This window comes from Chrysemys picta, chromosome 1 (assembly GCF_011386835.1).
Source record: "Chrysemys picta bellii isolate R12L10 chromosome 1, ASM1138683v2, whole genome shotgun sequence".
In the NCBI taxonomy this organism is placed as follows: domain Eukaryota; kingdom Metazoa; phylum Chordata; order Testudines; family Emydidae; genus Chrysemys; species Chrysemys picta.
In genome coordinates, this window is record NC_088791.1 from 317,620,203 (window position 1) to 317,647,314 (window position 27,112).

Genomic DNA, 27,112 nt, shown 5'->3' on the forward strand with positions numbered 1-27,112 from the left:
ATACTGCTCCCTATGCACAGACCCCTGAATGCCCCTCCCACCCCACATATATCCCAACAACCCTTCACCAGCCCCAACTTATCCTGACAGCCCCCCACACATCCCAGTAGCTCTGACCTATTTCCTGCTCACCACAGCCCCCAAAACCTCAGCCCAGCAGCCACAACTCCCAGCAGCCCCCTCCAACATCTCCCCCCCCCATTCCCCTTACAGCCTCCACAACTCATCCCCCCCCCCCCCCAACAGCCGCCACGACTCACCCCACTCCCACCCCATTCCTTGCAATCTGGAGCATGGGGTTGCAGCACCACTCAGTTTTGGGGGGTCACCAGGGGCCCTCTTGAGATGGGAGTCCTGTGCAAGTGCACTGAGTGCAATTGGTTAATCCGGGTCTGATGAGTACAATTCTTTTCTACTTGCTTTGCAAGCTAGAATTGTGAAAGGTTCTTCCTACACTTAGCTGACGAGTGTAAATTAAGAATGCAAACGAAGGTGTTTTTTTGTTTGTTTTTGTTTGTTTCAAATAGCAAAAACAACTAACACTGGCTAGGTTGAGGAGCCCTTTGAGGACCAGTCTCAAATCAGTACAGACTTTTTCCCCCCAGTCAATGATAGATTATCGTTGAAAGGCACTGTGGAAGAAGTGCAGTATATTTGGGGAGCAGGATTTGAATATGGAGAAGGTGGCTCCTTTCAAAACCTGATCTGGTCACTGATATACAGTAGTACTTTACACTTTTCAGCATAATTAGTTTGAGAACATTAATAAAATAGCTGTCTTTTTCTGTGTAGTTCTAGGTGATCTGGATGACCAGCTGGCACAGGAACAAGCCCAAGATTCAGTGAACAGAAAGCATCTAGATGACAGTGGACCAAGAGCACAATATCTGTTTCCCAGTACAAGCAGACAGACTGCTATTAGGGGACGACACAGAAATAACTGCAGTGAAACACCCAGCACATTTTTCTCTGATGCAACAAGAACAATAAGAGCCAAAGAGGACCATAAAATTTTCTACAGACCAAGGAAATTTTATGATACATATATGAACAGATGCCATTCAGCATCTAAAGAAGAATACATGCACAAGGATTCATTAGACAGTAGTTACCCTGTTCTGAGCAGAAGGCTGTCTTCTGTATCTTTTGGAGAGTCCTCAGAAGATAGCTTGCATCCTCCTTCCATAAGACAGAACAGTGGATTTGGACACAAGAGTTATATGGGGAAGGGTACAGTTGGGAGAAGTTACTCTGTGTGTTCTCTTCAGAGATATCCATCTTCAGCATCCTCTGAGCCATTTTCAACAACTAGTTTACAAAATCTATTGGCAACGGAGAACAACAGTGGATTTGTAAGAAGGAACAATCGGCAAACCCCAAAGCGAATTCCCCTCTCTTCTATTGTATGGAATAAACCATATACTTCTGGACATGCATCAAATCAAGACAATCTTTTTAGGACCCAATCATTAATGGAATGGAATGCCACAAAACAGGATACATATCCTTGCCCTCTGCACAAAAACAGAGAATATGAATTTTACCGGTCAAAACACCATTACAGAAGAGCTGTGTCAAGTACTAATTGGTTTAGTAGTATCAGTTGCACAGACAAAGCTGCTACTTCACTATCCTTTGATAATTGGGAGAATTATCCGTTATGCGGGTTGGAAAACAACCTCTCTAGGTCCCACTATAGAGATACAGCTTGTCATGGTAGGTTCCAAATACACCAAAAGAGTTCTCCTTTTGGAAGAAAAGAGGAGCACCCTTCCTGGTCTGATATTTATCAGTACTACAATGATGAAGTGTTTCTTTCCCCTGATGCTCACTATGAAATGATTACATCTAATTTAAATGACCAGCAAAGTGCACATTCAAAGAATGCTAAACTTGCTTCACAGTGCCATCAGAGTGACTTTCAAACATGTGTGTCAGAGAACAGAAGCAGTATGGACGTATCAAGTGGTGCAAGTAGTAAACTGCTTTCAAAGAATTCAAAAGACCCTCAGAGCTATCTCACTTATAAATCTGCAGTTACTTCAACCAACATCAAAGCAGATGTGTCTGAGTCTGTCTTACTGGGTTCAAGGTTCAAAAAGAAATTGGTAGCAGAGAACAGCAGTTCTGTCACTAAGGTTTCCCAAAGCCAGCCACAGCCTTTGGTTACCCAAATGAATATTAAGAAAGACTTTAAAAAAGCTGCTTCAGACAAGGTCAGAGACTTGGAACTATCAGGCAAGGCAGACCAGAAAAGTATTAAAGACATAATATTACAGCCAGTTTCTCAGAAAGTGGATACAAAAAATACCATTAATCCCCAGATTTCTCCTTCTAATAACACTGCTGCCTTGCAAAACAGCACATCTCTTCTTAATTCACCTCTCTCACTGAGTTCAAGGAGGCAAACCCAGCTCACCGCCACAAGAGAGATTACAAAAAATAACATATCAAAGAGTTGTAAAAGAAACCTACAAAGAAAGGAAAATGATCTTCCTGCTCACAGTGAACTTAATCAGGCCCCTTCTCTTCTGTCAGCTGATGAGAGCAGAAGGGGATCATTTCTTTCAAATCTGAAGCAATGGGAACATCATCTGCTTAATTCAGCAAAAAGAAAAGGCATTAAATTAGGAAGCCGGAGAGCAGAAACTACTGATCATATCACTCCTAAGGGAGAGTCTTTCCAGGTAGATATTCTACAAAGTAATGCATCAGTTCATTCTGCTCCAATTACTGAAACGTTGGCAAACCATCAAAGCATACTGCCCAGTCCGCCAGAACTTTTGTCTCGTAGTTCACAAGGCTCTCTACAAGCCTTTTCTCATAAGAGCTATCTGAAATCTTTAGAAACTCCAACTAATTCTTCAGTGAATTGCAGAGTTACTGAAGCTCCAGCAGAAGGTGGGGAAGTAGTTGAGTTGGTAGGTGTTGTTGCAAAAGATATTCCCCAGGAAAAACCCAAAGATCAAAACATTTTAGCCAGTAAGGACCATAATAGTCAATTAACTACTGGTGGTTCACAAAACAGGAATTGTGAGAATATTTATGCACGTAGTTTTGACAGAGGCCCAGAGATTGCTGAACGTAGTTTAAACTATTTTTGTTTGGAAAGAGAAAATGGAAAAACAAGACAAAATGCATCATGTATTGAAAGGCTCTATAGGCAAGGAAGCTTACTGAGACACACGAATAGTAGCAGCATTTCTGGCTCTCCTGGTAAAAGCAACCCTGAGTCGCCGGAGCCTCGTGTCATTTATTACACTTTACCTAGAAAATCAGCTAGCATTGCTGGCAGTGTAATGTCAGATATGTCCATCTCTTTCCCTAAAAGCAAAACAGCCACATGGGATCATGTAGAGAAGCAGAACTCAGCCAGAACTGCTGCCTTTTCTTTTAATCAAGGAGATAAAATATCTTCTTTAGGATCAGCACATTCCTCAATAAGACCAATACCTTTAGATGGTGTTACAGATATCAAAGAAAATGTCCTGCAAATTAAGGATCGCCCTTTGCCTCTAAACAGGAGCCCTAGCCACTCCTTAAGTGGTAGTACAGTTGTCTCTGAATCAGAGAGAGAGAAACTTGTAAACAAAAAAGAATCCCCAGTATTTTCAGACTGTTTGGAAAAGGAAATGGGGGATTCTTTGCAGAAATATAAAACTATTAGCACATTTACAGTTTCTGGTGATGAGGATCATGTCGAATATCACGAGTTGGTTTCAATTTATTACACCTTACCACGGAGTCATTCAAGAACATTGTGTAACCTCTTTCTAGATGATCCAGAGATCACAGCTTTACCTCTTTACACAGAAAAATCTAAATCACCCAAAATGCGAAACAAGAACTCTGAAGTTCACATCGGTTTAGCAAATGTAGCTTTTCCTAGCACCTTAGAAAAAGAGAGACACCCACATTCTCCTGATCAAACTCCTGCAGCTTCAATGACACCCCAGAATGCAAAGACAGGAGCTGTTGACACTGATCAGGAAAGCTCACATTTTTCTCCCAGCACTGAGAAAGTATGTACTTCACAGTCAACAAGCATTGTACATAATAAGAAAGATATTTCACCAGGGCTTGCATTAAAAGAAAGCACACTTGTACTTCCTGACATGGTGACCTCAGACACTTCTATTCATGATCCAGAATCCACTGCAGAAGCGGATACTTCCGTTAAGGCAATTTCTACTGCTTCACACAACCAAAATATTGATATATGCTTTTCTTCAGGTAAAGAAAGTAAAGAGAAGGAGAACATTTTGCATACTGACACACCATTAACCTCCACTTTGTCAACCGCCCCAAAACACAGAGACCCTCCAGAGAATGTTTTTAATTTTACTTCTGCAATTAATACTAATAGTGTGCAAAACAGAGACTCCAAAAATTGCCAGCAATTTATTAAAGTAAGAGGGAGCAACAATCAGAATATTTTACCACCCCAGTTAGATAAAAATAGTTCCCATGAAGGAAAAAGTCAGAGAGAGTCTGCAGTCAATAATACACCAATAACCTCTGCTGAAAGTCAATCTAGGCATGATGCAGGAGCCAAAGAGAGATCAGATTTTCAACACCAAAGCATTTCCCTATATAACAATAAATGTACTGGATTTCTATTAGGAGCTGAAAGTTCCAGAAATAGCACAGATGAAGAATTAATTTCTGATAGAAAAATGCTTCCAAATTCACAGAACAAACCATTTCAGCTAGGCACAGTTTCTGCAGCTAAACCTATACTTCAACCAGCCAAAATAGGTATCCCAGACACACATGATCTAGTGAGCCGCAAAACTAAACAAGAGCAAATGTCCCTGAACACTCAGATGGACAAAGATTGCACTAGTTTGCAGAAAGCTGTGATGTACAGTGAAGATAGACAGAATGTTGAGTCTAGAGATAAACTATCCAGTGTCACACAGGATCTGCAACTGCTGCAGAGTGCAGTGAGCGAAAATAAGCTTAAGTTTGATGGCACTAGAGAGAAAGTCTGTGATATAGAAAAAAGGAAAAACAGGCCCTCAGTTAAAAATGAAGTGGCAGCCATTTACAAAACAAGCCGAAAATTTTGTAGTAAAAATGTAAACCCAAAACCACACGTAAGTAATATATTTTCACAGAACGATGGAGGTATCACTTCTTTAGAGATTAACATGACCCACAACACATTGCATTCCCCTGCTTCTACCCAGCTGTTTCTCCAAACTGGAAATGAAGACCAGAATCAAAATCTGACCCCTGGTGTTTGTGACAGCCCTGTTCACAAAATATCTGAGAAGAATAAGAGATCACTAACAAATGATGACTCTCCATTGTTAGTTAAAAACCAGAATCAAGGGCCTTTTGCAAATTCATGCAACCAGAGAAGAGAAGTCAACAACCCCAAACAAAACGAGAATGAAGTGGAAAGCATGCTGAGCCCCACAACCCTATTTCCAAAGGAAATCGCTGCAAGAAGTAAGAATTCCCAAAAACTTGTCCAGGGGTTGGAAAACAGAAATCAAACCATCTTTTCCAGAGCTACTGAAGCAGATTCATCAGGCAATCAAAAGAGAACCAGTACTGGTAGTTCCCATGATCCTCTACTATTGCCATTTTTAACTGACAAAAACTCAAACACATTTATAACAAATTTGCAGGCAAGTGTCTGTTCACAGAAACAGGCCCTTTCCCCAGATGAATGTGATGATCAAAACCTCCATCGATCAAAGAGTTTAAAAAATGCAAACCTGCACAGTAATCAGTCACGCATGAGTCATGCAAAGAATCAACGTGAACGTCACTTTTCTGAAAGCACCTATACTCAAGATTCCCATGACAACCTTGGCTCTGGAAGTAACTGTCTACCTAAAAAAAGCAGGTACAGTAGAAAGTTTAAATCTTATTCTGAGCTGTGCTCTTGTGATGAAAATGAAAACTGGGCTTCATATGATGACAGGACTACCACCTACGGCACTAGACGTGTGATGTATCCTTCTATTGAGTTTGGTATATTTGGAAAAGAACAACAACTGGCGTTCCTGGAAAATATCAAGAGATCACTCACAGAAGGGAGATTATGGAGACCGTGTCTTCTTAAAAACCCTGGCTTTCTGAGAAATGAAGAGAGTGATTCTTTAAAGAGGGCTGAGCTCTTGAACTCAAGTTCTGCTAGGAGCAAAATGTCAGTAGATGCTTCATCCCCAAGAGACCCAATTGACATCTATCGAGAAGAACCGATGGTTTATTCAGACTCGGACACTGATACCACCACGGATGATGAATACTATCTTTGTGAGACTGATAAAGAATCAGAACTGTGAGATCCTGTAATACAAGATTGAGAGTGAAATCTCAACTGAAAGGTGTTTTGATGGTTCCTGGATGGGCATAAACATGTAACACATTTTGGGCCAGATCCTGTGCTGGTGTAAATCAGTGTTGGTCCATTGACTTTATTGAAGCTATGTTGATTTATGCAAGCTCAATTTGGCCATTTTAAATTTTAAAAGTATTTAAACCTGTCATTTTCTTTTGCAAGCAAAAGATAAATTCTCACAAATCTTTTTTTTTTAATATATATTTTATTAAGAAAAGGAAGATGAATGTGGAGCTTTTTATTGTGTAATGATATGGAAGTATCTCCATTGACTTCAGTAAGAGTTGGATTGAGCTCTTATATGCTAAGTGGCCAGGGATTTTTTTCCTGTATAGCTTTGTGGATAGTAATCTCTCACTCACACTCTCTCTCTCTCTCTCTCACTCACACACACACACACACACACACACACACACACACACACACACCCCTTTGGGCAGAACAAAGGGGTAAAGCACCCTACTGAGGCAAGGCAAAAACGCTAAAGAAGAGCATGACTGATGCATGCAGTACACTTTCACTACTGGAAAATTGGGTTAAAATCCTCACTATGATAAGTACAGATGAGCGATAGTCTGCTTTTAAAGCATCATATGGAAGATCCAGGGTGGAAATAGCAAGAGTCTTTGCTGGCTGGGGCTGAGGTGCATTACCAGGGTGGCTTCCTTTGTCCTGGGGATTATTCTAGTTTTTAATAATAATGTGTCACTTCATAGAGCACTAAATTGAACAAAAATTTAAAAAAATTCTGTAACTTGGTTCTCTTCTGTTTATTTCCTGTGTTTCATTTCCTACACTTCATGGGCTCAAACCTTAGCTGCATGTAGTTCATGCTGGGCACAGCACTGTTAGTGGGAAATCAAAGGTGACTCTAAATCACTTTTCCATCTCCCCTAGCCATCAGCCCAACAGGGGGCTAAAACAGTCCTTGGCATATCTTAGAACAGCCCAAAAAGCTACTATAAGTTGCACCAACAAAGCAGTCCTAGGAACTACTGTGCTGGCTGAAGATTGGGCAGAGTGCTGTACTTAAGTTTATTTGTACTTAATCTTCACTAACTTCACATCTGGTCTCTAATCTCATTCCAGAATTTTCTCTATATTTTTTCATTTAATAAAATTATCTAAGACACAAATTATATTTTTATAACTGGAAAGACAATGGCCTGATATTTTAAAGTAATATATTTTAGGCAAAGCAAGCAAAGTTTCTATCACTGAATGCTCCACATGAAAAATATTGTATTAGACAATTGGTACCCTTATTTTTTATATTGTATACTTCGTTAAAGAAGTGGAGCTGTACTTTGAAAGTGTTTTGATGTACAAATATTGTTGTTATATACTTTATTTTATTTGGTTGTACATAAGACTAATATAAACTACATATTTATATTCAGAATTGTTCTTTAAGTGGTATCTATTTTGAAATGATTTGCACATACAGACTGGTGCATACAGTATTGGAAGGAAATAATTGTCATGTAAATGTAAACTTGTAAAATGTGCTGTTCTGATGAGAAATGCTATGACTATTTTATGTACATGGTTTTACATCGTATATACAGAGTTCCATACCATAAGATTAATAAACCAATTAATACTAAGTAAGAGTTTTCTGTTATGATACATGTTTACAGGGAGATAAATGGTCATATGATTTGCTCCATTAAATTGGATTATTTGAATGTTTATACTTGTAAATATTTTCTTCCCATATGGTGGATTTTGGACTAAGTTCTCACACTGGATGCATAAAGGAGGCTTTCATTAAATACAGTGCTAGGTATATGACGAAAACTGAGGGCCATACAAAGAAATCAAAATAGTTTAGAATTTGGTCCTAAATTAGTTGTGCAAGACTGTGGTGGGTCAGAGTGGCTGGTAACTAATGTTTACATCGGGCTGATGTAATTTTGTTAAGAGTCACTCATAAAAACATGAGGTCAAATTAATCCCTTTCAATAAGAAGATGCAGCTTTCCTAAACTGAACGGAGCTACACCATATTTTGCCCAGTGGTGAATGTGGCCTGTTATGTCTTCTAAGCCTTTTTTTTAGCTAGAATATATTCTATAAATGCTTATATATTATAGGATATTTATACTGAAAATGACTGGTTTGAAATAAATGGTGCATATTGCTTAATAAATGTTTGTACTGGTTTTATCTGTGCACTCAATAACTCATGCTTAACTATTTTAAGCTTTTACAATACACCTCTACCCCGATATAACACGACTCGATATAACAGGAATTCTGATATAATGCGGTAAAGCAATGCTCCGGGGAGGCGGGGCTGCGCACTCCGTCAGATCAAAGCAAGTTCGATATAACGTGGTTTCACCTATAAAACAATAAGATTTTTTGGCTCCCGAGGACAGCGTTATATCGAGGTAGAGGTGTATCTTAATGCTGCTTTCAGGATACTGATGCCAAACAATGCTAAGAGCATTAAAAGATTTAGAATTAAGCATCCAAGCATAATCCTTCATAAGCTCTAGGCATGTCCAAGGATACACTCGAGTTTTCAGTGTATTACAAGAACTGTGTGTCTGATTTAGCCAACTTTCAGACACGTATGCACAGAGGAATAACTTGTGCAGATGAATGACTTGAATCGTTAAACTGCCAAGTACTGGCAGTGGAGCTAAACGGCTATAGATTGTCAATTATTAGATGTCCACATCTGCAGTTGTACTATAGTCCATACTTTTTTCTCTTTATGGTAGATAGCCATTTGGGGCACAAATGCCTTCTCTTCAATCAGAGATGAAATGTTCTCTGTAACAATCTAAGCACCTTGCCTAGCCCTGTATTCTGAGCAGTAGCAAAACATCATTGAAACAGAATAGTTTTAAAAACATTTGCAATGATATGTGTGAAGATCATTGTGGCCTTTATATGTAGTGAGAGGACAAGAGAGGGAACCTTCCTTTTGCTAGATGCATGAAAGGATCAATCAAGCATGGGGCTGCTACCAAGTTGCTCCCCCCCGTGAAGTATGGTTCCTTGTTTCCCAAATGCCACAAGCCTGAGAGATCATGAATCCCACTTCAGGAAAGCTCTAGTTTGGGAACCTGTTTTACACTCTGCTGGTGGGACCATGAGCCACCTACCAAAATGGCCTAGCAACAAGAAAGGAAAAGTTAATTCATGGTCTGGGCTATGAAAAAGCATATTGAGCAGCCAGTTTTAGATACTATTAATTGATATTTGGCATAATGCAGCCTCAGTGGGCAGAGTGGGTGGGAAGTTAGGCAAATTGTGGGAGGAAAGGAAAGGATTCTCCATCCTTAAGGCCTTTGCTGAAATATGGCCTAGATTCTCTTTTGAGATGTCACTGTAAAGCTGAACAGGAGTGTGAAACAACATATTGCGTATTTGTGTGTCTGTACTCCATACATAATGGGGTCTATGTATGGATCCAACAACACACTTGGATACCCTGATTGATTTGACAGGAAGCACCCTTCAATTATTATTTTAACTTAAATATTCAAAGATACATATATTTTGACATATACCTGGATTAAAAATAGGGGTTGGTTGGTTGGTGTTTTTCTAAAAGATAAGAATAGTATCTGAGAGAACATAAACTACCATGCAATGGGAGCATCTCTCTGTTCAGACTGGCCCACTCAGCCCTGCTGCTAGCACGTGTGGGACAGCCCCGTGCCTCTTGTGCACAGCGAGGGAGAAGGCGAAAGACCAGCTGACCCAGCACTCCTAAAAGTCACAGCTCAGAGCCCGTTAAGGAGAGTGGGGGCGTGACAAGGACGAGGGACCGGAACAGCAATTCTCAGCTGAGTGGCTCCAGCGGCTTCACTGCCGGACTCCGCGCGGAACCGGCCGGTGGGGCGGGCGCCGAGGGGGAGGATGATCCCCCTTCCGCCGCGCGTCCCGGGCCCCGACCCGCCCCAGCGCTAGGTACAGCGCGCGCCACCCGCGCGGCCGGGCCCCTCCGCGGGCAGAGCCCGCGCTCCGCCGCCGGGTGGGCAGCGAAAAAGCGAGGTCGTTGCTCTCTCGCCCGATTGGCCACAGCACCCTCCAATCAAAGGCAGCCAGCTCGCCTCTCCCTGAGCCCCCGGCCCCAAAAGTTGTGAGCTCCCGGCCCGCCCACCCCTCCATGCCGGGCCGGAGAATGGGGCGCAGCGGCGCCTCTGTGCTCCCGTCGTGGCAGCAGCTGCCGCTACAGCTTCTCCTCCTGCTGCTCTTGCAAGTGGCGGAGGCGCCTCCAGGCCCTGTCAGTGCAGAGAGGAGCCTGGTCTGGGGGCCCGGGCTGGAAGCGGAGCTCACGATGCCCGTCAGGTATTTCTACATCCAGGCGGTCAGCGCAGCCGGACAGAACCTCACCCGCTCCCCCCCAGGTACTGTGCATGCGTCTGCTCTTTGCCCCCGCCCCTGGCGGTGGCTTTTGTTCTCCAGGCTCAGGGCGGGCTGGGGCTGAGGAAAGTGTCACCTGAAGGAGTTGACTCAAGATGAGAAGCGGATCCAAAGAGCCTTAAGTTTTTCTCCCTACCCTGTCCTCTTCCTAGCGCCCGAGGCTCCAGTAACCCAGGATCAATCACTGCTGCGTTTTCATCTTGCAACGTCAGACGCATTTCACAATAATACACGTACGTTTAAACACACAAAGTCTCACTCTGTGATAAGCTCACCGAAAACATTAAAATCCTACATTACGATTCTACTGTCCATGAAACCTGTCTTTCCATGCAACTTAACACGAGTTGAGGGCTTTCCATGCAACCCTGCATCTTCTCTCCAGTGTCCTAAATACTAGCAGACAATTAGCATCATTAAAACAGGGTGTTCAGAATAAATTAGCCTCCTGGGACCAGTCTTTAGGTACAGCAGTTCCAATACTCTGTGTTTCAGTGGTAGGGACAAACTAACTATCTCTAATCCAGCCACACAGATCAAATAACTTTTGAAAATATTGCCTGGCTGTTCACTGGTCACAGCCTTCTCGTTCCTGCTGTGGAAAAATAGCAGGACTTTCTCCTTCTCTTGTCTACTCTGTGTGTACGTGAAATAGCTTGAGGCACTTAACTAGTGTGAGATCAGAATCAGGTCCTTAGTGTGGTCACCTATGCCTCTCAGCCTCCCTAGTGCTTCAAAAGTCTCAAAACTTCTATCTGAGAAATGTCAGTAAGAATTGTAATTAATAATAATACTTAGCACTAATACACTGCTTTTCTGTAAACTAATTACATCTCACAATACCCCTGTGTGGCTAGTAGATACATATGCATTATTATCTCCATGTCACAGATGAGGAAACTAAGAGAAATGTGAGTAATTTACCCAAGATAACAGAGGAAATCTGAGGTAGAGCGAGGACTCAGGCCTCCCATCTCTAAAACTCATGTTAAGTTGGCAATACCATGCTTCTTTTCCAGTACAAGATTAAGAAATCATTCCTGCTATGGATCAGAATATTACCAGATCAGATATAAAGTACTAATCTGCCTCCAGTATTAAATTTATGTAGAATGAAACGTAGATTTTAATGCCAGAAGGGACCATTATGATCTAGTCTGACCTCTTGCATAACACAGGCCATAGAACCTCACCCAATAATTTCTGCATCAAGCTTATAACTTCTATTTGAGCTACTGCATATATTTTAGAAAGATATTAACTCTTGATTTAAAGACTTAAAGTGAGGGAGGAGAATCCATTTTATTCCACTGGTTAATTACTCTCCCTGTTAAAAATATATGACACTTCTGGTCTGAATTGCCTAGCTTCAGCATCCAATAATTGGATCTCATTAGGCCTCTTTCCGATAAAAAGCCATCTACGACCAGAAATCTCTTCCCTATGTGTGTACTTGTAGACCAGGATCAAATCACCTCTTAACCTTTGTGACAGAAAGCACCCCTGTATTCATACCATACTCACCATTGTAATAATCTTTGTACTAAATATGTCTTGTGAGGTATCATTTGAAAACTAGCTCGTTGGTCAATAACATGGTGGTGAAATGTATATAACATTATATGTAAAGTTGTGAATTCTCCCTTTATGATGTTATTAGCCCATATTCAAAATCAGACAGCCCTTCCTAGTCAAAAGTTGTTAAACAGGCCTATCCTAAACAAAGGAATGTGTGTTTATCTAAATTTATATACAAGTAATAAACAGGGTCCTGGAGACAGCAGGGGGAGGAAATGGCAGGAAACAGAGCGCCTCTTTCATCCCTTTACTTCTCTTCTTAAACAGTGTTTTCAACATTAGCCAACACCATGTGGTATCTCCCCACATGCTTTTTTTTTTCTTCTTCACAAATAAGGAGTCACCCTTATTAGTCTTAAATAAGGACTCCCCCCACACTGTAAGAACCCGTCTCGAAATCCGGCACTCCTTAATATTTCTCCCCCCACACTCCGCATTCTCCACCACATGTTAGACCCGCAATAGAGCTCTCCCTACGGAATGGGGAGCAGGCAGATACTGGACACAGTGTTGGTATATAATAATCTAAATGCTCTTTATTGATTACAAAACAAATCTTACTCACTCCACATTGATACCCCAAACATACTATACCAGAGTCCACAGGTCAGAATGGTCCCGATGGCCAGTCAAGATTCCTTCTGATTATAAGATCATAAGATGCGGGGAGCTGGCAAAAACCACATCTATATCCACACGGGCTCTGGATCAATAAATGACTCCGATTTGCTGAAATCATAGGCAACCATTTATAGGCCATTCCGTCGCATCATCGGTTCTTTTGCCTTTGTTTACTAGACCTTCTACTCACAATTCCAAAGAGACAATCCTGGGCGGGCTGCCATGATCCAAGGCATGCCATTTCCTCCAATTCTTATACAATTTTTATCAGTCCAGCTGGTGGTGTTTACTTTTCTGCTGATTCTCCATATTTTTCTCAGAACATAACTAGATTGTTTTTGCACAAATAGTTCTAATAGTTATTGACCTGAAGTTCTTGCTTCGGTTCCCAACTTGCAATGCATATTTTCATGTCAAGCATGCGTCATTCATACCAGGCCTCAATTACCTATAACATATTACATGGATATATCAATATACATTGTGATTCATATATATAATTCTCCTTTGAGTAAGTGTAAATCCCTCTGTAGGTAAACACATGACTCACGTGCATGAGACCAGAGTCTTTGCAGTAGCAGTGTCTGTCGAGACTGCACATGTAAACTCTGCCTCCTCCCTCCATCAGCTCCCTCTTAACCAGGCAGCAAGATGGAACCCAGCGGTGTCCAATCCGTACCTTCTCAGTGTTCACTAATTCTTCTACTAGTTCACCTGATAACCAGATAATCTTCTACCCTTCTGGTAGAAAATCTTTCTATCTACCTAAGTTGTCAGTTTAAAAAATCAAAAAGGAAGAAGACACCCATGTATAGATTGCCCTGTAAAGTTGTACTAAGTGTCATGGCAGAATTTCAACTTTTGGTCTTCAAGCCCCGCCGCTCCTGCAGTGGTTTGAGACCACTAACTGATGGTCATAGCTGGTGTTTATTCTGCTTGGGTGAAAGCTACACTCTGGAGCAGTGGACAGTATGCCATTCCTTTTCCACCAGGATGCACAAGTCACAGGATGCTTGACTTAAGCTTCACTTTCTGGAGTAATCAATTGAGGTCACTTCGGATCCCGAAGAAGTGAGTACCATGTCCAATCAGGTATCAAAGAAGTGAACATCCATGAATTCCCCCTCTAGCAGGCATGCAATGCCAAAAGCCAGCATTGATAAACTCTTAACATCAAGAAAAGAACTGGTATTGAGAACCCTGGCACCAATGTATGAGGCACTACCATTTTCAACATGGTAGAAAGGCTGTTCCAGGTGTAAGGGGACTGTTGTCGCTTTACTAAAACTCAGTGGGGGTGTTTTGGTTGGCTAGCTCCCAGTACCAAAAGAAAGGGAAAGGGTCGATGGGAAATCAGGCCCTGACACTGACAGTCCCCAGGAACAATGGGGAGAGGCCAATGCTCCAGGTCAGCCTGATTGACAGGGTGGGCAGGCTAATCAGGGAGTCAGGAGGCCAGAGGGGTCCCGTTAGGGTGACCAGATCACCACACTAAAATATATTGGGACACATTGGGGTGCCATCAGCCATGCCCACAGTCCACCTCCACTTCTCCCAGGCTCCTCCCCCACTCTGCCCCAGGTCCTGCTCCTTCCCGGCTTGGCCCCCCCTGCCTGGATCACCAGCACTGGATGGAGAGGAGTGCCAGCTGTCCTTATGAAGAATCTCTTCCACTTGGAGGAATAAGTCTTTCTCAAATCCTGCATCTAGGCAGGGGGTTAGACTAGATGACCCTTGTGGTCCCTTCTAACTGTATGGTTCTATGATGACTCCTGCATGTTGCAAGTGCCTTCCCACCAGCTGGCAAGTATTCTTCACTCCTATTGGGTTTTATCCAGGTTTTCCTTCTCTCTGATTCCCGAGGAACTAACATATCCTCACCGTATTAACTTGAACTCTGAATAATAAAGTTAATCTTTGCTTCAAAACATTTAAGACATGCTTACTGCATTGTAACTGTCACAGCTCGAGGTAACTTACATCTTGCTTATTTTCATCTGTGATTTGTCCATTTATATTAGACATATAATGATCAGGAAAACTTGACAGGGTGATCTCTTCCTCTTATATACGTTCTTGGAAATTAATGTTAGTGTATCTTATAAAGCATGACTGCTAAATTTATGCACTCAGAATAGCTTACAGGGTAAATCCAGAGAAATGTCTCTGAGTTTTATGGAATTATTTCAGCTTTACACTGGTATAATTCAGAGCAGAAATTTGATCCATCATTTTTTTTTTCATTTAAGTAACCCTAATAGCATGCAGTGTCTACAGCTATTTTTATTTTCTTCTTTTCAGGAAGAACACAGTTTAAAGTGGGAATTAAAGCACTTTCCCCCAAAGAAGTCATCCGGATCCACATCCCTAACCTTATGGATAGGAATGATGGGTCATTTCTTATACAGTATCGGATGTATGGGAGTGTCAATGAAGGGTTAAAGATTGAGGTACTTTATGGTAATGAACACGTAGCTCAGTCTCCTTATATTTTGAAAGGTAAGTTTTCAGTTTACCATTTTATGGTGACAGCTACAGAAATGTTATGGACTAAACTTTGGCTAATCGGAAATGGTAACAAACTGGAGGTACCAATGCTTTTTCTGGTTTAAGCAGCCCCTTACACAGCCTTCCTCTTACACAGATTAAAGGAGCAGAAATAATCTACATATAGATCATTGCCAAGTTATGGGACATAAATATTTAAGCATGTAGACCATGGTCCCTGAACTTCAGGTCCTGCCTCAGAACATGCCTCCCTAGCTCTTGTTGCAGGGTGACCTTCAGGTTTTGTGGAGTGCCACAGCAGAGACAAAACTTCTTCCTCTGAGGTCTAGCTGTGAGTGCTATATTTGTCTAAAGGAAACCTCACCTAGTAAAGCAAGGAAATCCATGTTCCCAGCAATTCATAATTTGTTCAGTCCATCTTACCGTAAGATGGACTGAACAAATATTCTTACCTTTGTGATTTCTAAAGCATGGTCCTTTCTAGACATTAAAATCTTATAACCAGCCCCATGTTCTCTCCTTTTTACTTCCTACAGGCCCAGTTAAGATCAATGCTGGTCCCTACACTCTAAGTTCCACTTAAAAGGGGAAAATAATGCAAACTGTTTTCAAATTTCTGGTCTGCTTCTTTGGTCGTCTTCTCTCTTCTCACAGTTGATTGGTTGCCTACCAAGGGAAAAGGATGAACACTGAAAACAAAACTACTTCTTCAGCATCATTTCCCACTCTTTCCTTCTCCTGATCAAAGTTTTTTTTTTTGTTGTTTTTGTTTTTGGTTTTTTTTGTGTGTGTATAGCATCCTATGTACACACTATTATAAAACACTTCAAAACTGAAGCAAAAATGGGTTTAAGATGAGATTTAAAGAAAGGCAGTAAATTGGAGGATGAGTTTCAGATAGTTTGGAACAGCAAAAATGAAAGCAAATTTCCTCCCTGTTTCCACTACTGCTCGCCTCGAGAGGACAGAACCGTAGCCAGAGTAGGTGCAGATGGGGTAATAGATTGATACAACAGTAGAAAATGTTGATGCAAGACCATGAAAAGTTTTGAAAAATTGGAGTACTGTGGATGTCAAGTGAAGTTGACAGTAGATAGGTGTGATGTGGTCCAACTGCAGCAAGACAGTAGCCTGGGTACTGGTGCTGGAGCATACTTACATAGTCACTAGTGTGACAGAGTACAGTACTTGTTTTTAGCTAGAAGTTCATGGAATAAAGTTTACTTAAATGCTTAGTCCTTATTATAGTGTATAAATCCACACTGATCCAAAAGGACAGACTACATGATTAATTATACATAAAAGAAAGCACTTCACACTAAATGTAAAGACTGTGGCACCATAAAGTTCTAAATAAAGATTAAAATATTGATAAGTTAAGCTGTACAGCTGAATAATAATATTGATGGATGCTTTAAATAGGCATTCTGGCTCACTGGCAGGTAGCATGACATTGGTACACAACTTTGTTTTTTCAATAGAGATGATTGAAAAATGGTAGATATTTCCCATGACACATTTTTTATTTTTTCATCAAAAACCTAGACAATTTAGAAAGAGAAAATTTTCCAAGAAAATATTTGTTGGTAAAGATGGTCTTTTTATTCTAAAAAACAAAAGACTTCCACCAGCTCTAGTTTTAGATTTTTGTATCCATCAGGAGTCTTGGGCATTGTAAGATGAGACTATCACAAAAGTCATACATTCTCATTACTTTGTGTTCTGCAGGGCCTGTTTATCATGAGTATTGTGAGTGTCCAGAAGAAGATTCTCAGACCTGGCAGAATATTCTCTCTTGTCCATCCCAGGAGCCTCAAGTTACTAAGGACTTCACTTCTTTTCCCACCATCAACCTTCAGCGGATGCTTCATGAAGTCCCAACAAGGTTTGGGCAAACGGGAGGTGCTGTTGTTCATTACACTGTTCTCAATAATCACATCTACCGTCGTTCCTTAGGGAAGTACACAGACTTCAAAATGTTCTCAGATGAAATGTTGCTCTCATTGGCAAGAAAGGTACCCGCTATATAAGACTTTTGGATCACACAGATTTGTTACCATTTGGATATTATATTCATACTTTTATTTTCATACGAACCTTAAACGACTGCTGCATATTTAATTATTAAACTAAGATTTTATTTTTATTTCTGCATCTGCATGATATCATCTGTTTAGGAAGCCTGAAGTCATTGAAGTCAGTAGGAAAACTGCAGGCACTACGATTCTACAGGCTTTCCTGAATTGGAACTCCAATTGCACAGATGGCTTGCAGGGTTGAGGCTGTAGTCAGTGTCTTTATCTCAAATAATGCTGATCATTGACTGATTGTGAGAGACAAGATAGGTGAGATAAAATCTTTTATTGGACCAACTTCTGTTGGTGGAAGGGACAAGCTTTTGAGCTTCACAGAGCTGTTCTTCAGGTCTGGGGAAGGTAACTAGAGTGTCAGAGCTAAATACAAGTTAGGACAGATTGTTAAGCATAGGGGTTTCACATATGCTATAGGAGGCCACTTAAAATGAAGTGGACATTTACAGAGCCGGTTTTAGGGCGATTCAGCCGATTCCCCGGAATCGGGCCCCGCAACGTCCCGAAGGAGCTGCCACCGAACTCTCGCCGCCGTCATCGGCGGCAGCTCAATCGCTGCCGTGGAGGAAGGTCCCTCCGCTGAAGTGCCGCCGAAGGCACCAGCAGCCAATTGAGCTGCCGCCGAAGTCCCGGCACTGTCGTCGTCAGCAGCTCAATCGTTGCCGTTGTCTTTGGCAGGACTTCAGCGGCAGCTCCTTCGAATTGGGCCCCGCGGTGCCTAAAGCCGGCCCTGGACATTTAAGGGGTATCCAGCAGTTGGGTAAATAATGAGCCCATTACAACAATTTATAACACGCTTTACTGTCTGATACCCCTTAATTGCCCACTTCATTTTAAGTGGTCTCCTACAGTATTCTCCCTTCCACCATCAGAAATTGGTGGAATAAAAGAGACTTCCTCTCCTACCTTGTCTCTCTCATATCCAGAGACCAACATGGCTACAACAACACTGAAAATGATTGATTCTTTGACACAAGAAAACTGATGACGGTACTTTACTTTTAAAGCATGAGTAGTTGAAGCATAAACCTTTCTGTAATTGTCCTGTATTGGATATTTTTCTAGGTTCGTCTCCCTGATGTAGAGTTTTATCTTAATGTTGGAGATTGGCCAATGGAACATCGACCAGCTAATGATACGCCTGGCCCTATACCTATCATTTCATGGTGTGGCTCTGTGGATTCAAGAGACCCAGTCCTTCCGACATATGATATAACCCATTCAACACTTGAAACCCTACGTGGTGTTACAAATGACCTCCTTTCTATTCAAGGAAACACAGGTAAATTAGAATTCATAGACTTTACAAATCAATTCATAACCCCATCAAAGGTGAAGTAACAGAATATATGTAAAAGAGATATTGGCCAAAATTTTCAAAGCAGGATAACTTATATAAATATCTAAATAAGAGTGGCCTGATTTTCAGAAGTGCTGAACACACAACATCCACTGAAATCAATGGGAGCTGAAAATGCTCATATTTAGTGCCTAAATATGGATTTCAAAGTCTGACATTAGGCACTCAGGCTTGAAAATTTGGCCTTTAATTCAGACTTTAGTTACACCCATGCAACACCATTGACTTTTAAATTAACAGTCTCCCATTTGGGTTCTGGAAGCACTACTTTGTGTTAAAGAGAATCTCTTCATCCTACAGGTATAAAAGTTCACAAAGCAGACCATAAAAATCCTTTTGAAGTGATTTATGCTCTGTCATGTTAGTATGCCAAATACAATTATTACATTTTGCACTGGAATGTTTTTAAGAAAATAAGCACCCAGTAAAGTGTAGTTACTGTGGTTTCTTGACAGATGTAAATATCATGATTATAACTCCCTTCATCCAGTAAAGTGCTTTAGAATGCTTTAACCAAATATTAGTCCAATTCCTGAGAGGGGATTTGGGCTGTTGTTGTAATTGTTTAAATTAAACTGTGAAAATGAATGCATAACCTCTTGCAAGGCAGCCTTCACTACACTGAAAAAAGGAAAAATAGTGTGTGTATAAAGAAAACCTCAAGGGCCAGGCTTTTCCCCCCCCTATTTGTTTGTTTGAACATTAGAAAAATTCTCTTGTTCCTGGGAGCCTCTATGGCCACTTAGGGAATTAAGAATATGACGTGATGAGCACCAAAAAAATGAAACCTGACCGAGGAAGTGATATTTATTTAGACAGTTTAAAGCTCCCTCTCCTTCACCAAATATTTACTTAATTCAAATACCTGATAAACAGTTTGGACACAAGGTCTCTGTTAACGACTCAGTATACCTGTTCCTTCAATTAAGGATAGAATAAACGGCTCCCATCCACTTCTCTGTGTCCTCCACGGAGACTACCAGCACAAACAGGAAAGGCAAGATTTGACATTTTGGATATTTCTAAAAGTATAACAACAAGCAGAATGAAAATCTTACAGGCTTTCTCTGTATATTGTAAAGATACAAAAAAGGATACAACACCTTTTTTTTCCCCCTCTGTAGGTCACCTTTAAGTGACCCCTCAAAGGTCTGGCAAAATTGGCTGCTTAACAGAGGTTACTAAAGTTGGAGTGGAATTATGTGTTGGGATATCATAGGATATCAGGGTTAGAAGGGACCTCAGGAGGTCATCTAGTCCAACCCCCTGCTCAAAGCAGGACCAATCCCCAGACAGAATTTTGCCCCAGATCTCTAAATGGCCAACTCAAGGATTGAACTCACAACTCTGGGTTTAGCAGACCAATGCTCAAACCACTGAGCTATCCCTCGCCCCTGTTTGGGTGGACTTTTAAGATTGAAGGTCTCTTGCTCAGACAAATATTTTTAATTAATTAAATAAGACAATTTTCTTAGAGACAATATAGGTGCGGTAATCTCTTTTATAGGACCAACTTCTGTTGGTGGAACGGACAAGCGTTCAAGCTTCACAGAGCTCTTTTTGTTTCTTAAAAGATAAAAAGACTTAAATTTTACATTTTAAGAATTTTTTTCCATGCTAAAACTTCAGGGCAGGGCAAATATTTACCAGTTAGGTTTAAATGTTTCTTTAACTAACAAGTTCATAATGGAAGTTATGTTGATACCTGTTTTACCATACATGGGAGCGTGACCCTGATATCATAACAAATTTATATTGAATGTATGAGCATGTGTAACTTAAAGATTTCAAGGCTGTCTCTCTCCCCCCCCCCCCCCCATCTCATTCATTATCTGTAGGCCCTTTCTGGCACAACAAAACAGAGCGAGCTTTCTTTCGAGGTCGAGACAGCCGAGAAGAACGTCTTCAATTGGTGCAGCTATCTAAGGAGAATCCAGAGCTACTAGATGCTGGAATAACAGGATTTTTCTTCTTCCAAGACAAGGAGAAAGAGCTGGGAAAGGCTCAGCTCATGGGATTCTTTGACTTCTTTAAGGTTTGTCACATTATATTGCAGACATAGGCTTACTTTGCAGTTAAATGGTTACTAACTGAAGAGAGGCAGCTTTCCTTTTTAACTTTGCTGATTGCATTTCAGTGTTTGAAACAGTGATGCTGCCCTGGGCATATGCGGTCATACAAAATAGATATTTTACCCATAAGTAAAAACATTGTGTAAAACATCCTTTAAAAAAAAACATACTGTGCTATCCATTGTGGTCTCTTTGACTTTAGTGGGCTTTAGATCAGGCCTTGTACTCAGATTTCTGACCCCCTGTAACTGTGTACATTTCTTATTTAACATGCAAACAGTGGGCATGTTTTATATAGATGTAGGGGCACTGTGTATTTCAAAACCAGTTCTTGTAGCAGCGGGTCAGAAAAGTATATTGAATGTTGCTGATTTATTTGAACCTGCAACTCCTCCAATTGCTATGTCAGCAGCAGGGGAGGGGGAGGATGTGAAATGTCCTCTTTAACTTTGCTCATGCGTAGACATCTGCAGTCAGTTTCCTGGCAGCTGGATTTAGCCATAATGTTATTTCTTCTTCTGTCCTCTGAAACTGCTTGGGTTATGTTGTGCCACTCATTGGGGATGGTATGAAGTCACACCACCTCAAGGGGAAGGCTTGTGAGTGAGGAGATGGAGAGGAGAGCATTTGGGGACTGATTCAACTCATATATTAAAAATATTATCATTTGCAATTATTTTAAACCTTATATTTGCCTTACAAAATTTTAATTTTGATTTAGTGGCTTCAATAGAATGTAATGAATCTGCTGATCCTTATGGGAAAGTGAACAGCGATCCTGTAAACAAAGTTGCAGGAGAGTTATCAATCTCTGGAAATAAAGGGGGCATAGCCTCAGCTGGTATAAATTGTCACAGCTGCATTGACTTCAGTAGCTATTCTATTTTATGCCAACTGAGGTTCTGCCCCATGGATTATATCAAAAATGCTAAAAACAGCCCTCTCCAAAGTGAACACCATATATTACTTTTAGTGCAATGTTTACTAGTACTCAGTTTACTTTTAATTGAAGATAAATTTGGTCCTCTTGAAATGAGAGATTATCATGAGAGATATAGACTAGAACTAAATGACAGCTTCCCTCACCCACAACTCTATCCTTGTCCCAGCCCTCTTCTTAACAGAATGCCCATCATGGTGTCCATGTGAATTGTCGTGGTTTTGTGATGTGAACTGAGGACAACCAGGGGTTAGGTTCTTCATAATAAACTGCATAATATTTGGAATTCATGTATATAAAACATGGAGCTGATATGGATGACCTGAAAAGCTTTGGTGGGCACCTAGATGAAAGCATTTGATTTTCTTACCCCTACTGTTAGTTGTTTTGGGGTTTTTTTACTGGGCTTACACTTCACAAATATTGAGCCATATCCATCTTGCTTTATTTATTGACTTCTGTGGCACTATTAGGGTGAGCAGTATTTGGTTCGTTTTTAATTGACCCTGAGGTCAGCCCGGTGGAATAGGTAAGTGAGGACACTGAGGCATAGAGGCTAAATGATTTGCCTAAAATCTTGTAAGGAATCTGTGTCAGATCCATGATTAGAATCCAAAGGTTCTTAATTACCAGTCTTGGGCCTAAACCATAAGATGGTGCCTTTCTCTAGATACTTATTATTTCCAGGACATTTTGAGACTGTGCATATATCTAACACTAAATAGGCTGAAAGATGAGATATTTTGAATCAAAATATTTTTTCTCCTTTTTTGCTTCTTTGTTTTCACTTTACAGTACAAATATCAAGTGAATGTAGATGGGACAGTAGCAGCGTACAGATTCCCATACCTCATGTTGGGTGACAGTCTAGTACTGAAACAAACCTCTCAATACTATGAGCACTTCTACAGTGAATTAAAACCATGGAAACATTATGTTCCAATTAAAAGAAGCCTTGATGACTTGCTAGAAAAAATAAAATGGGCTAAGGTAAGTGGTGTTACCAACAAAGTTAAAAGGGGTACATTGACATATAAACAAGCACATTCCTAGTGGTCCTTTTCCTTTTGTATTGCTAAATCTGTGTTCTGCATCAACTCTGCACTGAGATATTCAGATAAAGGGTGTATATATTGCTATTATTATTCATTTAATTAAATGAAAGTAAGGCCCCAATTCAGGTAAACATCCACATTCAGGAAATCACTTAAGTACAGCCTTAACTTTAGGCATGTGCTTAAATGTTTTGCTATAGAACAACTTTAAATACATTTTCAGATCTTTAAAGATTGCTTTCAAACCTTGGATTCATTTTTTTTTCAAATGCTGTGATCACAGAGTAGAAATTATTAATGCAGATATCCTGTTCAGATGTACCAAAATAATACCTTCCTGTAACATAGAATGAGAGAGACGGGCTATTTATAAATATGCCAAACATTATTGTGGTGATGTAGAATATAGCTGAAACTAGCAGTGTGAGAAACACAAGAAATGTTTCAGTTCTGAGTACTGTAGTTGTTCACAAAGGACCAGATGAAGGGCACTACAAGCTTTGAAATGAAGCTCTAAAACTCTTGAATACAAGTACATGAATAAAAATGCTTAGTACACGACCCACATCACCAAAACACATTCCACGTGTGTAATCAAGGATGGTTCAGTTGAAAAGCTTCACAAAGAACAAAGCTGGAAACAGAAACACTTAATTACATGCTGTAGGAAAAGACAAAAACTACAGTTCTGTATTCTGTGTAACCAAATCTGTGTGAGAGACTTCAAACCTGCTTATGAACTGGGCTGTGACTTGGACAATACAGTAGAGCGGTAACTGACTGATTTTTCCAAATATATACAATTGGCCACCAATACTCTTACCAGCAGCCCTAAAGATATCAATGTCTTTGTGACCATGCAAGCATACTGATAAATTCTAAAAACCTGGAACTAAATAATGTGCTCTTGCACTGTATCGGTAATTGTACATTGGATAGCATTCCAGTTATTACTACAGATCTGAACAGCCCTCTTAATGAGTGTTATCATGCTGGAATTTAATTGATTCACTGATTGCTCTATTATTCACTGCTGTTTTTTTCCAATTTCTCAGGTAAATGATGAAGAAGCTAGGAAGATTGCTAAAGAAGGACAGTTAGTTGCAAGAGAATTACTGCAGCCTCACAGGCTTTACTGCTATTATTACAAAGTGTTCCAGGTTAGTACAGTGTGTCATTTGGTTACGTTTTCGCTTAGCTGCTACTAGTTCTAGCCCTACAGTTTTCTATTCTTAAGACGTTGTTCATGATAGGTTGTAAGGGATCATCCAAGAACTCTGGCAGAATGTACCTCATTATTATTGGGATGCAATCTGAGCTACCAGCAATCCTACTGTGAAAGGGCTCTCATGATTTCCCACCCCATCTGCTTTGTATTCTGTGTTTTGTAGTGCTTTATTTCTGATTAAGACAGGTGATCTTCTGTTGGCCTTTGACCCTTTGGCTAGTGTTCCTCCTTTTGCTAGCTCCAACTTCATCCTCTGAACCAATGTCCCAACATGGCATTGGTTCTTTGGGAGGCCCTGGTTCTGGTTACTGGAAAAGGAAGCCCTGGCAATATGGCAGCTGTGCTGCCACATAGCAGGGCAGGCCAAAGACCCAAGTCGGTTCCAGATGGCACTAGTCTCACACTGATTCTGGGGGATCCAGGGAATTTGTGGGCTGTCCCCATGGCCTGTTTCTTGGTGGTGAGCAAATCATACTCAACAATGTAACAATTGCGGAGAAAACTGAGAACCCCACAGGGATCCTCCCTTTTAGCTTCCTTCTATGGATTTGCACATGGAAATGGAAGGTTGGGCCCATTATTAATCGAATTACAGAGATATTGTGAAAGAAGGAGTAACAGGAGTTGGTCACAGCCTGAGGAGCAGGGGAGAGCAGAAGAAGGAGTGTTGTCCACAGAAATGGGGTTAGCAGAGAGGACTTGGGAAGCATCTAAGATGACAACTAGCCATCCAAGAGGGTATGTGAAAGAGATGCAGGATTGAACAAAAGGGTATAGATCCAACCAGTTTGTGCATGGTGCAGTTTACATGACTTTCACTTCAAGAAGCAGAATTCTAATTTGACTCCGAAACCCTCTACTCTCTATGGGTATTGAATTGCTTTGCTGTTCTGCTATACAGAATCAGATTTCCTATGAATGCACAGTTAATGACCTCACTTTTTGGACTGTTTAGTGTGCAAAAATATGACCGATCATTTGCATGTGTTTTATATTAAGCGGTTTCATACTGTTGATGACAGTATTAAAGCTGACATTTAATAGGACATAAGACAAAACATTAAAGGAAGTTCCAGATCCAGTTTAGTTTATTAGTAGGTGTTTCAATGAAAACCTAGTAAACAGACTGTAACTGATGTAGGAAGCAGTGTTTAAAGCAAGGCTTGAGAATGGAAGGGAGGAGAATTCTGTTACATGAATTACATGCTATTGTGTCAGCTCCCTTAAATGTCACTTGCATATTTCAGAAATATGCCAAGCACCAAGCCAGCCAACCTGAAATAAGAGATGGAATGGAACTTGTACCTCAGCCTGATGACAGCACCTCCGTCTGCAATTGCCATAGGAAAAAGCCTTTAAGGGAAGATCTATAACTGTACCAAATGAAGAAAACCACTCTGGTTTCACTAAGGATGCAAAAATATACATGGGATTTAAGCTGTGAAATCTAGGACATACTTGTGCACTGGGGAACATTCTTGGTTAAGCGCTCTTATTGTATTTGCACACCTTTATTCACTCTGCCTATGATATACGAGTTCGTGCAAGTTCTTTTACAGGAGCATTTCTCACACAACAGAACAGTATTAGATTTCTCTATTAAGTCATCTACTGATTTCTATTTTCTACTGAAAATAACTTTTTAAAACCAGAAATTATTCTACCACAGTATTAAGCTGAATACTATATATACAGCAGATTTTTGTAACCGTAGACACACAGTTTCCAGGTATAGCCCATTTTTTTGCTATCAGCCTGAAGGTCGCGTCGCCAGGTGTTTCTTGGACGGCCTCTTTTCCGCTTGCCTTGGGGGTTCCACCGCAATGCCTGGACTCTGGAGATCTGTGGTTGGCGGCCCATACCCCGACTGGGGTGACGGGCATGAGTGAGTGAGTGAGACACACAGTGGATCATTTTAGGTTTGCAAGTTCAAATCTGGTATTACCATCTGATGTTTATTTGATGGTCCATGTCAGATAAATCTTGTGATCTCCATTCAGATCCTAGTGAAAAGTTGTCCAAATCAAGAGTCAGATTGGGGGTAAAAAATGGTGGTGATATTCTTCCAACCTCCACATGTGACCAAAATGAGATACCTTCACACCTACTGTAGATTGTATAGATATTGAAAATATGATCCTACTATGGTCAGGACACTTGCCTGAAACTCAAGAGACCTGGGTTCAGTTCCCTGATCTGCTACAGAGCCTATGCCGGTATAGCTACTTCGTGTAGACATAGTGTAAATTGGGTCCTGAGGCCTACCATGTATTAGAGGTGAACCCTTTCCCACAAAACAACCTGCCCCTGCTGAGTCAAGAACCTAAAATGCTAAATAAATGCTTAGTACAACCCCCATTTAGTCTAAGTATTTGTGGAAGGTGTCAAAACAACTGGGTAAGTGGTGTGTGTGTGTGTGAAAATGACTCATGAGGAATGTGGTGTATTACCGTAATTTAGATATGAGGGGTTTTTTGGCTGTTGAGGGAGGGGACGGGAGCTCAGATAAATGTAGCTGTTCTGAATGTGTGAGAAGGTATTTCAAGGGTGGCTCTTGTTTGACTGTAAAATATTTATTTTTCATTTTTCTGATACAGGCACATGGAAAAAAAGCAAACATGGCATAGACATTTGTATCTGCTATACAGAACCAAGAAAATGGAGGGGAAAATATATAAAATAAACAAACCAGTTCATTTAGCGCTGATGTTGCATGGTTTCTTCAGAACACAAAACTCACAACTTCTGTATTAGAACAATAATGATGATCAAGCATGGAACATCTGGACTCTAGATGCTCTCCTTGCAATCATTCGTTACATTTCCTTAGATGAAACATCTGGCACTACCAGTCACTTTACAGGGTTTAGTTCTACACTGGAATAAATAGTTTGAGTTTTATTTGGCATGGAAATAA

At 40.7% G+C, this 27,112-nt stretch overlaps 2 protein-coding genes and 1 long non-coding RNA gene across 11 annotated transcripts in view; 2 read left to right on the forward strand and 1 right to left on the reverse strand.

Moving 5' to 3' along the window:
• EXPH5 (exophilin 5) overlaps window positions 1-8,509 on the forward strand; it is a 46,427-nt gene extending 37,918 nt beyond the window's left edge. For all 5 annotated transcript variants that reach the window (XM_065581463.1, XM_065581464.1, XM_065581465.1 and 2 more), the window contains one exon: window positions 793-8,509. In XM_065581463.1, the coding sequence (XP_065437535.1) occupies window positions 793-6,302 (5,510 nt within the window). In that variant the 3' untranslated portion in view covers window positions 6,303-8,509. The remainder of the gene's footprint in view (window positions 1-792) is intronic.
• Window positions 1-10,972, reverse strand: part of LOC101947996 (uncharacterized) — a 39,507-nt gene extending 28,535 nt beyond the window's left edge. The window contains exon 1 of one of the 2 annotated variants that reach the window (XR_010597845.1): window positions 10,880-10,972. This is a non-coding gene — a long non-coding RNA (uncharacterized LOC101947996). Of the gene's footprint in view, window positions 1-10,819 lie in introns of both variants that reach the window. The other variant, XR_010597844.1, reaches the window with a different exon arrangement.
• Window positions 10,264-26,895, forward strand: POGLUT3 (protein O-glucosyltransferase 3). Of its 4 annotated transcripts, XM_065581471.1 has the most exons (11): window positions 10,482-10,727; window positions 13,935-14,013; window positions 15,244-15,441; window positions 17,179-17,465; window positions 18,606-18,822; window positions 20,739-20,935; window positions 22,708-22,902; window positions 24,023-24,127; window positions 24,791-24,933; window positions 25,443-25,905; window positions 26,090-26,895. In XM_065581471.1, exons 3-10 carry the CDS (start codon window positions 15,318-15,320, stop codon window positions 25,477-25,479), a joined length of 1,305 nt encoding a protein of 434 aa, XP_065437543.1. In that variant the 5' UTR covers window positions 10,482-10,727; window positions 13,935-14,013; window positions 15,244-15,317; the 3' UTR covers window positions 25,480-25,905; window positions 26,090-26,895. The 4 variants fall into 4 exon arrangements, with proteins under 4 accessions (XP_065437540.1, XP_065437541.1, XP_065437542.1 ...); XM_065581468.1 differs by lacking the exon at window positions 13,935-14,013 and having other exon boundaries at window positions 10,264-10,727; XM_065581469.1 differs by lacking the exons at window positions 13,935-14,013; window positions 24,791-24,933 and having other exon boundaries at window positions 10,275-10,727.
• The last annotated feature ends 217 nt before the right edge of the window (window positions 26,896-27,112 follow it).

Coding starts and splice junctions, on each gene's coding strand:
- POGLUT3 (XM_065581468.1), top strand. CDS start 10,487: ATGCCGGGCCGGAGAATGGGGCGCAGCGGCGCCTCTGTGCTCCCGTCG. Junction 10,728..15,243: donor CCTCACCCGCTCCCCCCCAG/GTACTGTGCATG, acceptor TCTTCTTTTCAG/GAAGAACACAGTTTAAAGTG. Junction 22,903..24,022: donor AAAAAATAAAATGGGCTAAG/GTAAGTGGTGTT, acceptor CCAATTTCTCAG/GTAAATGATGAAGAAGCTAG.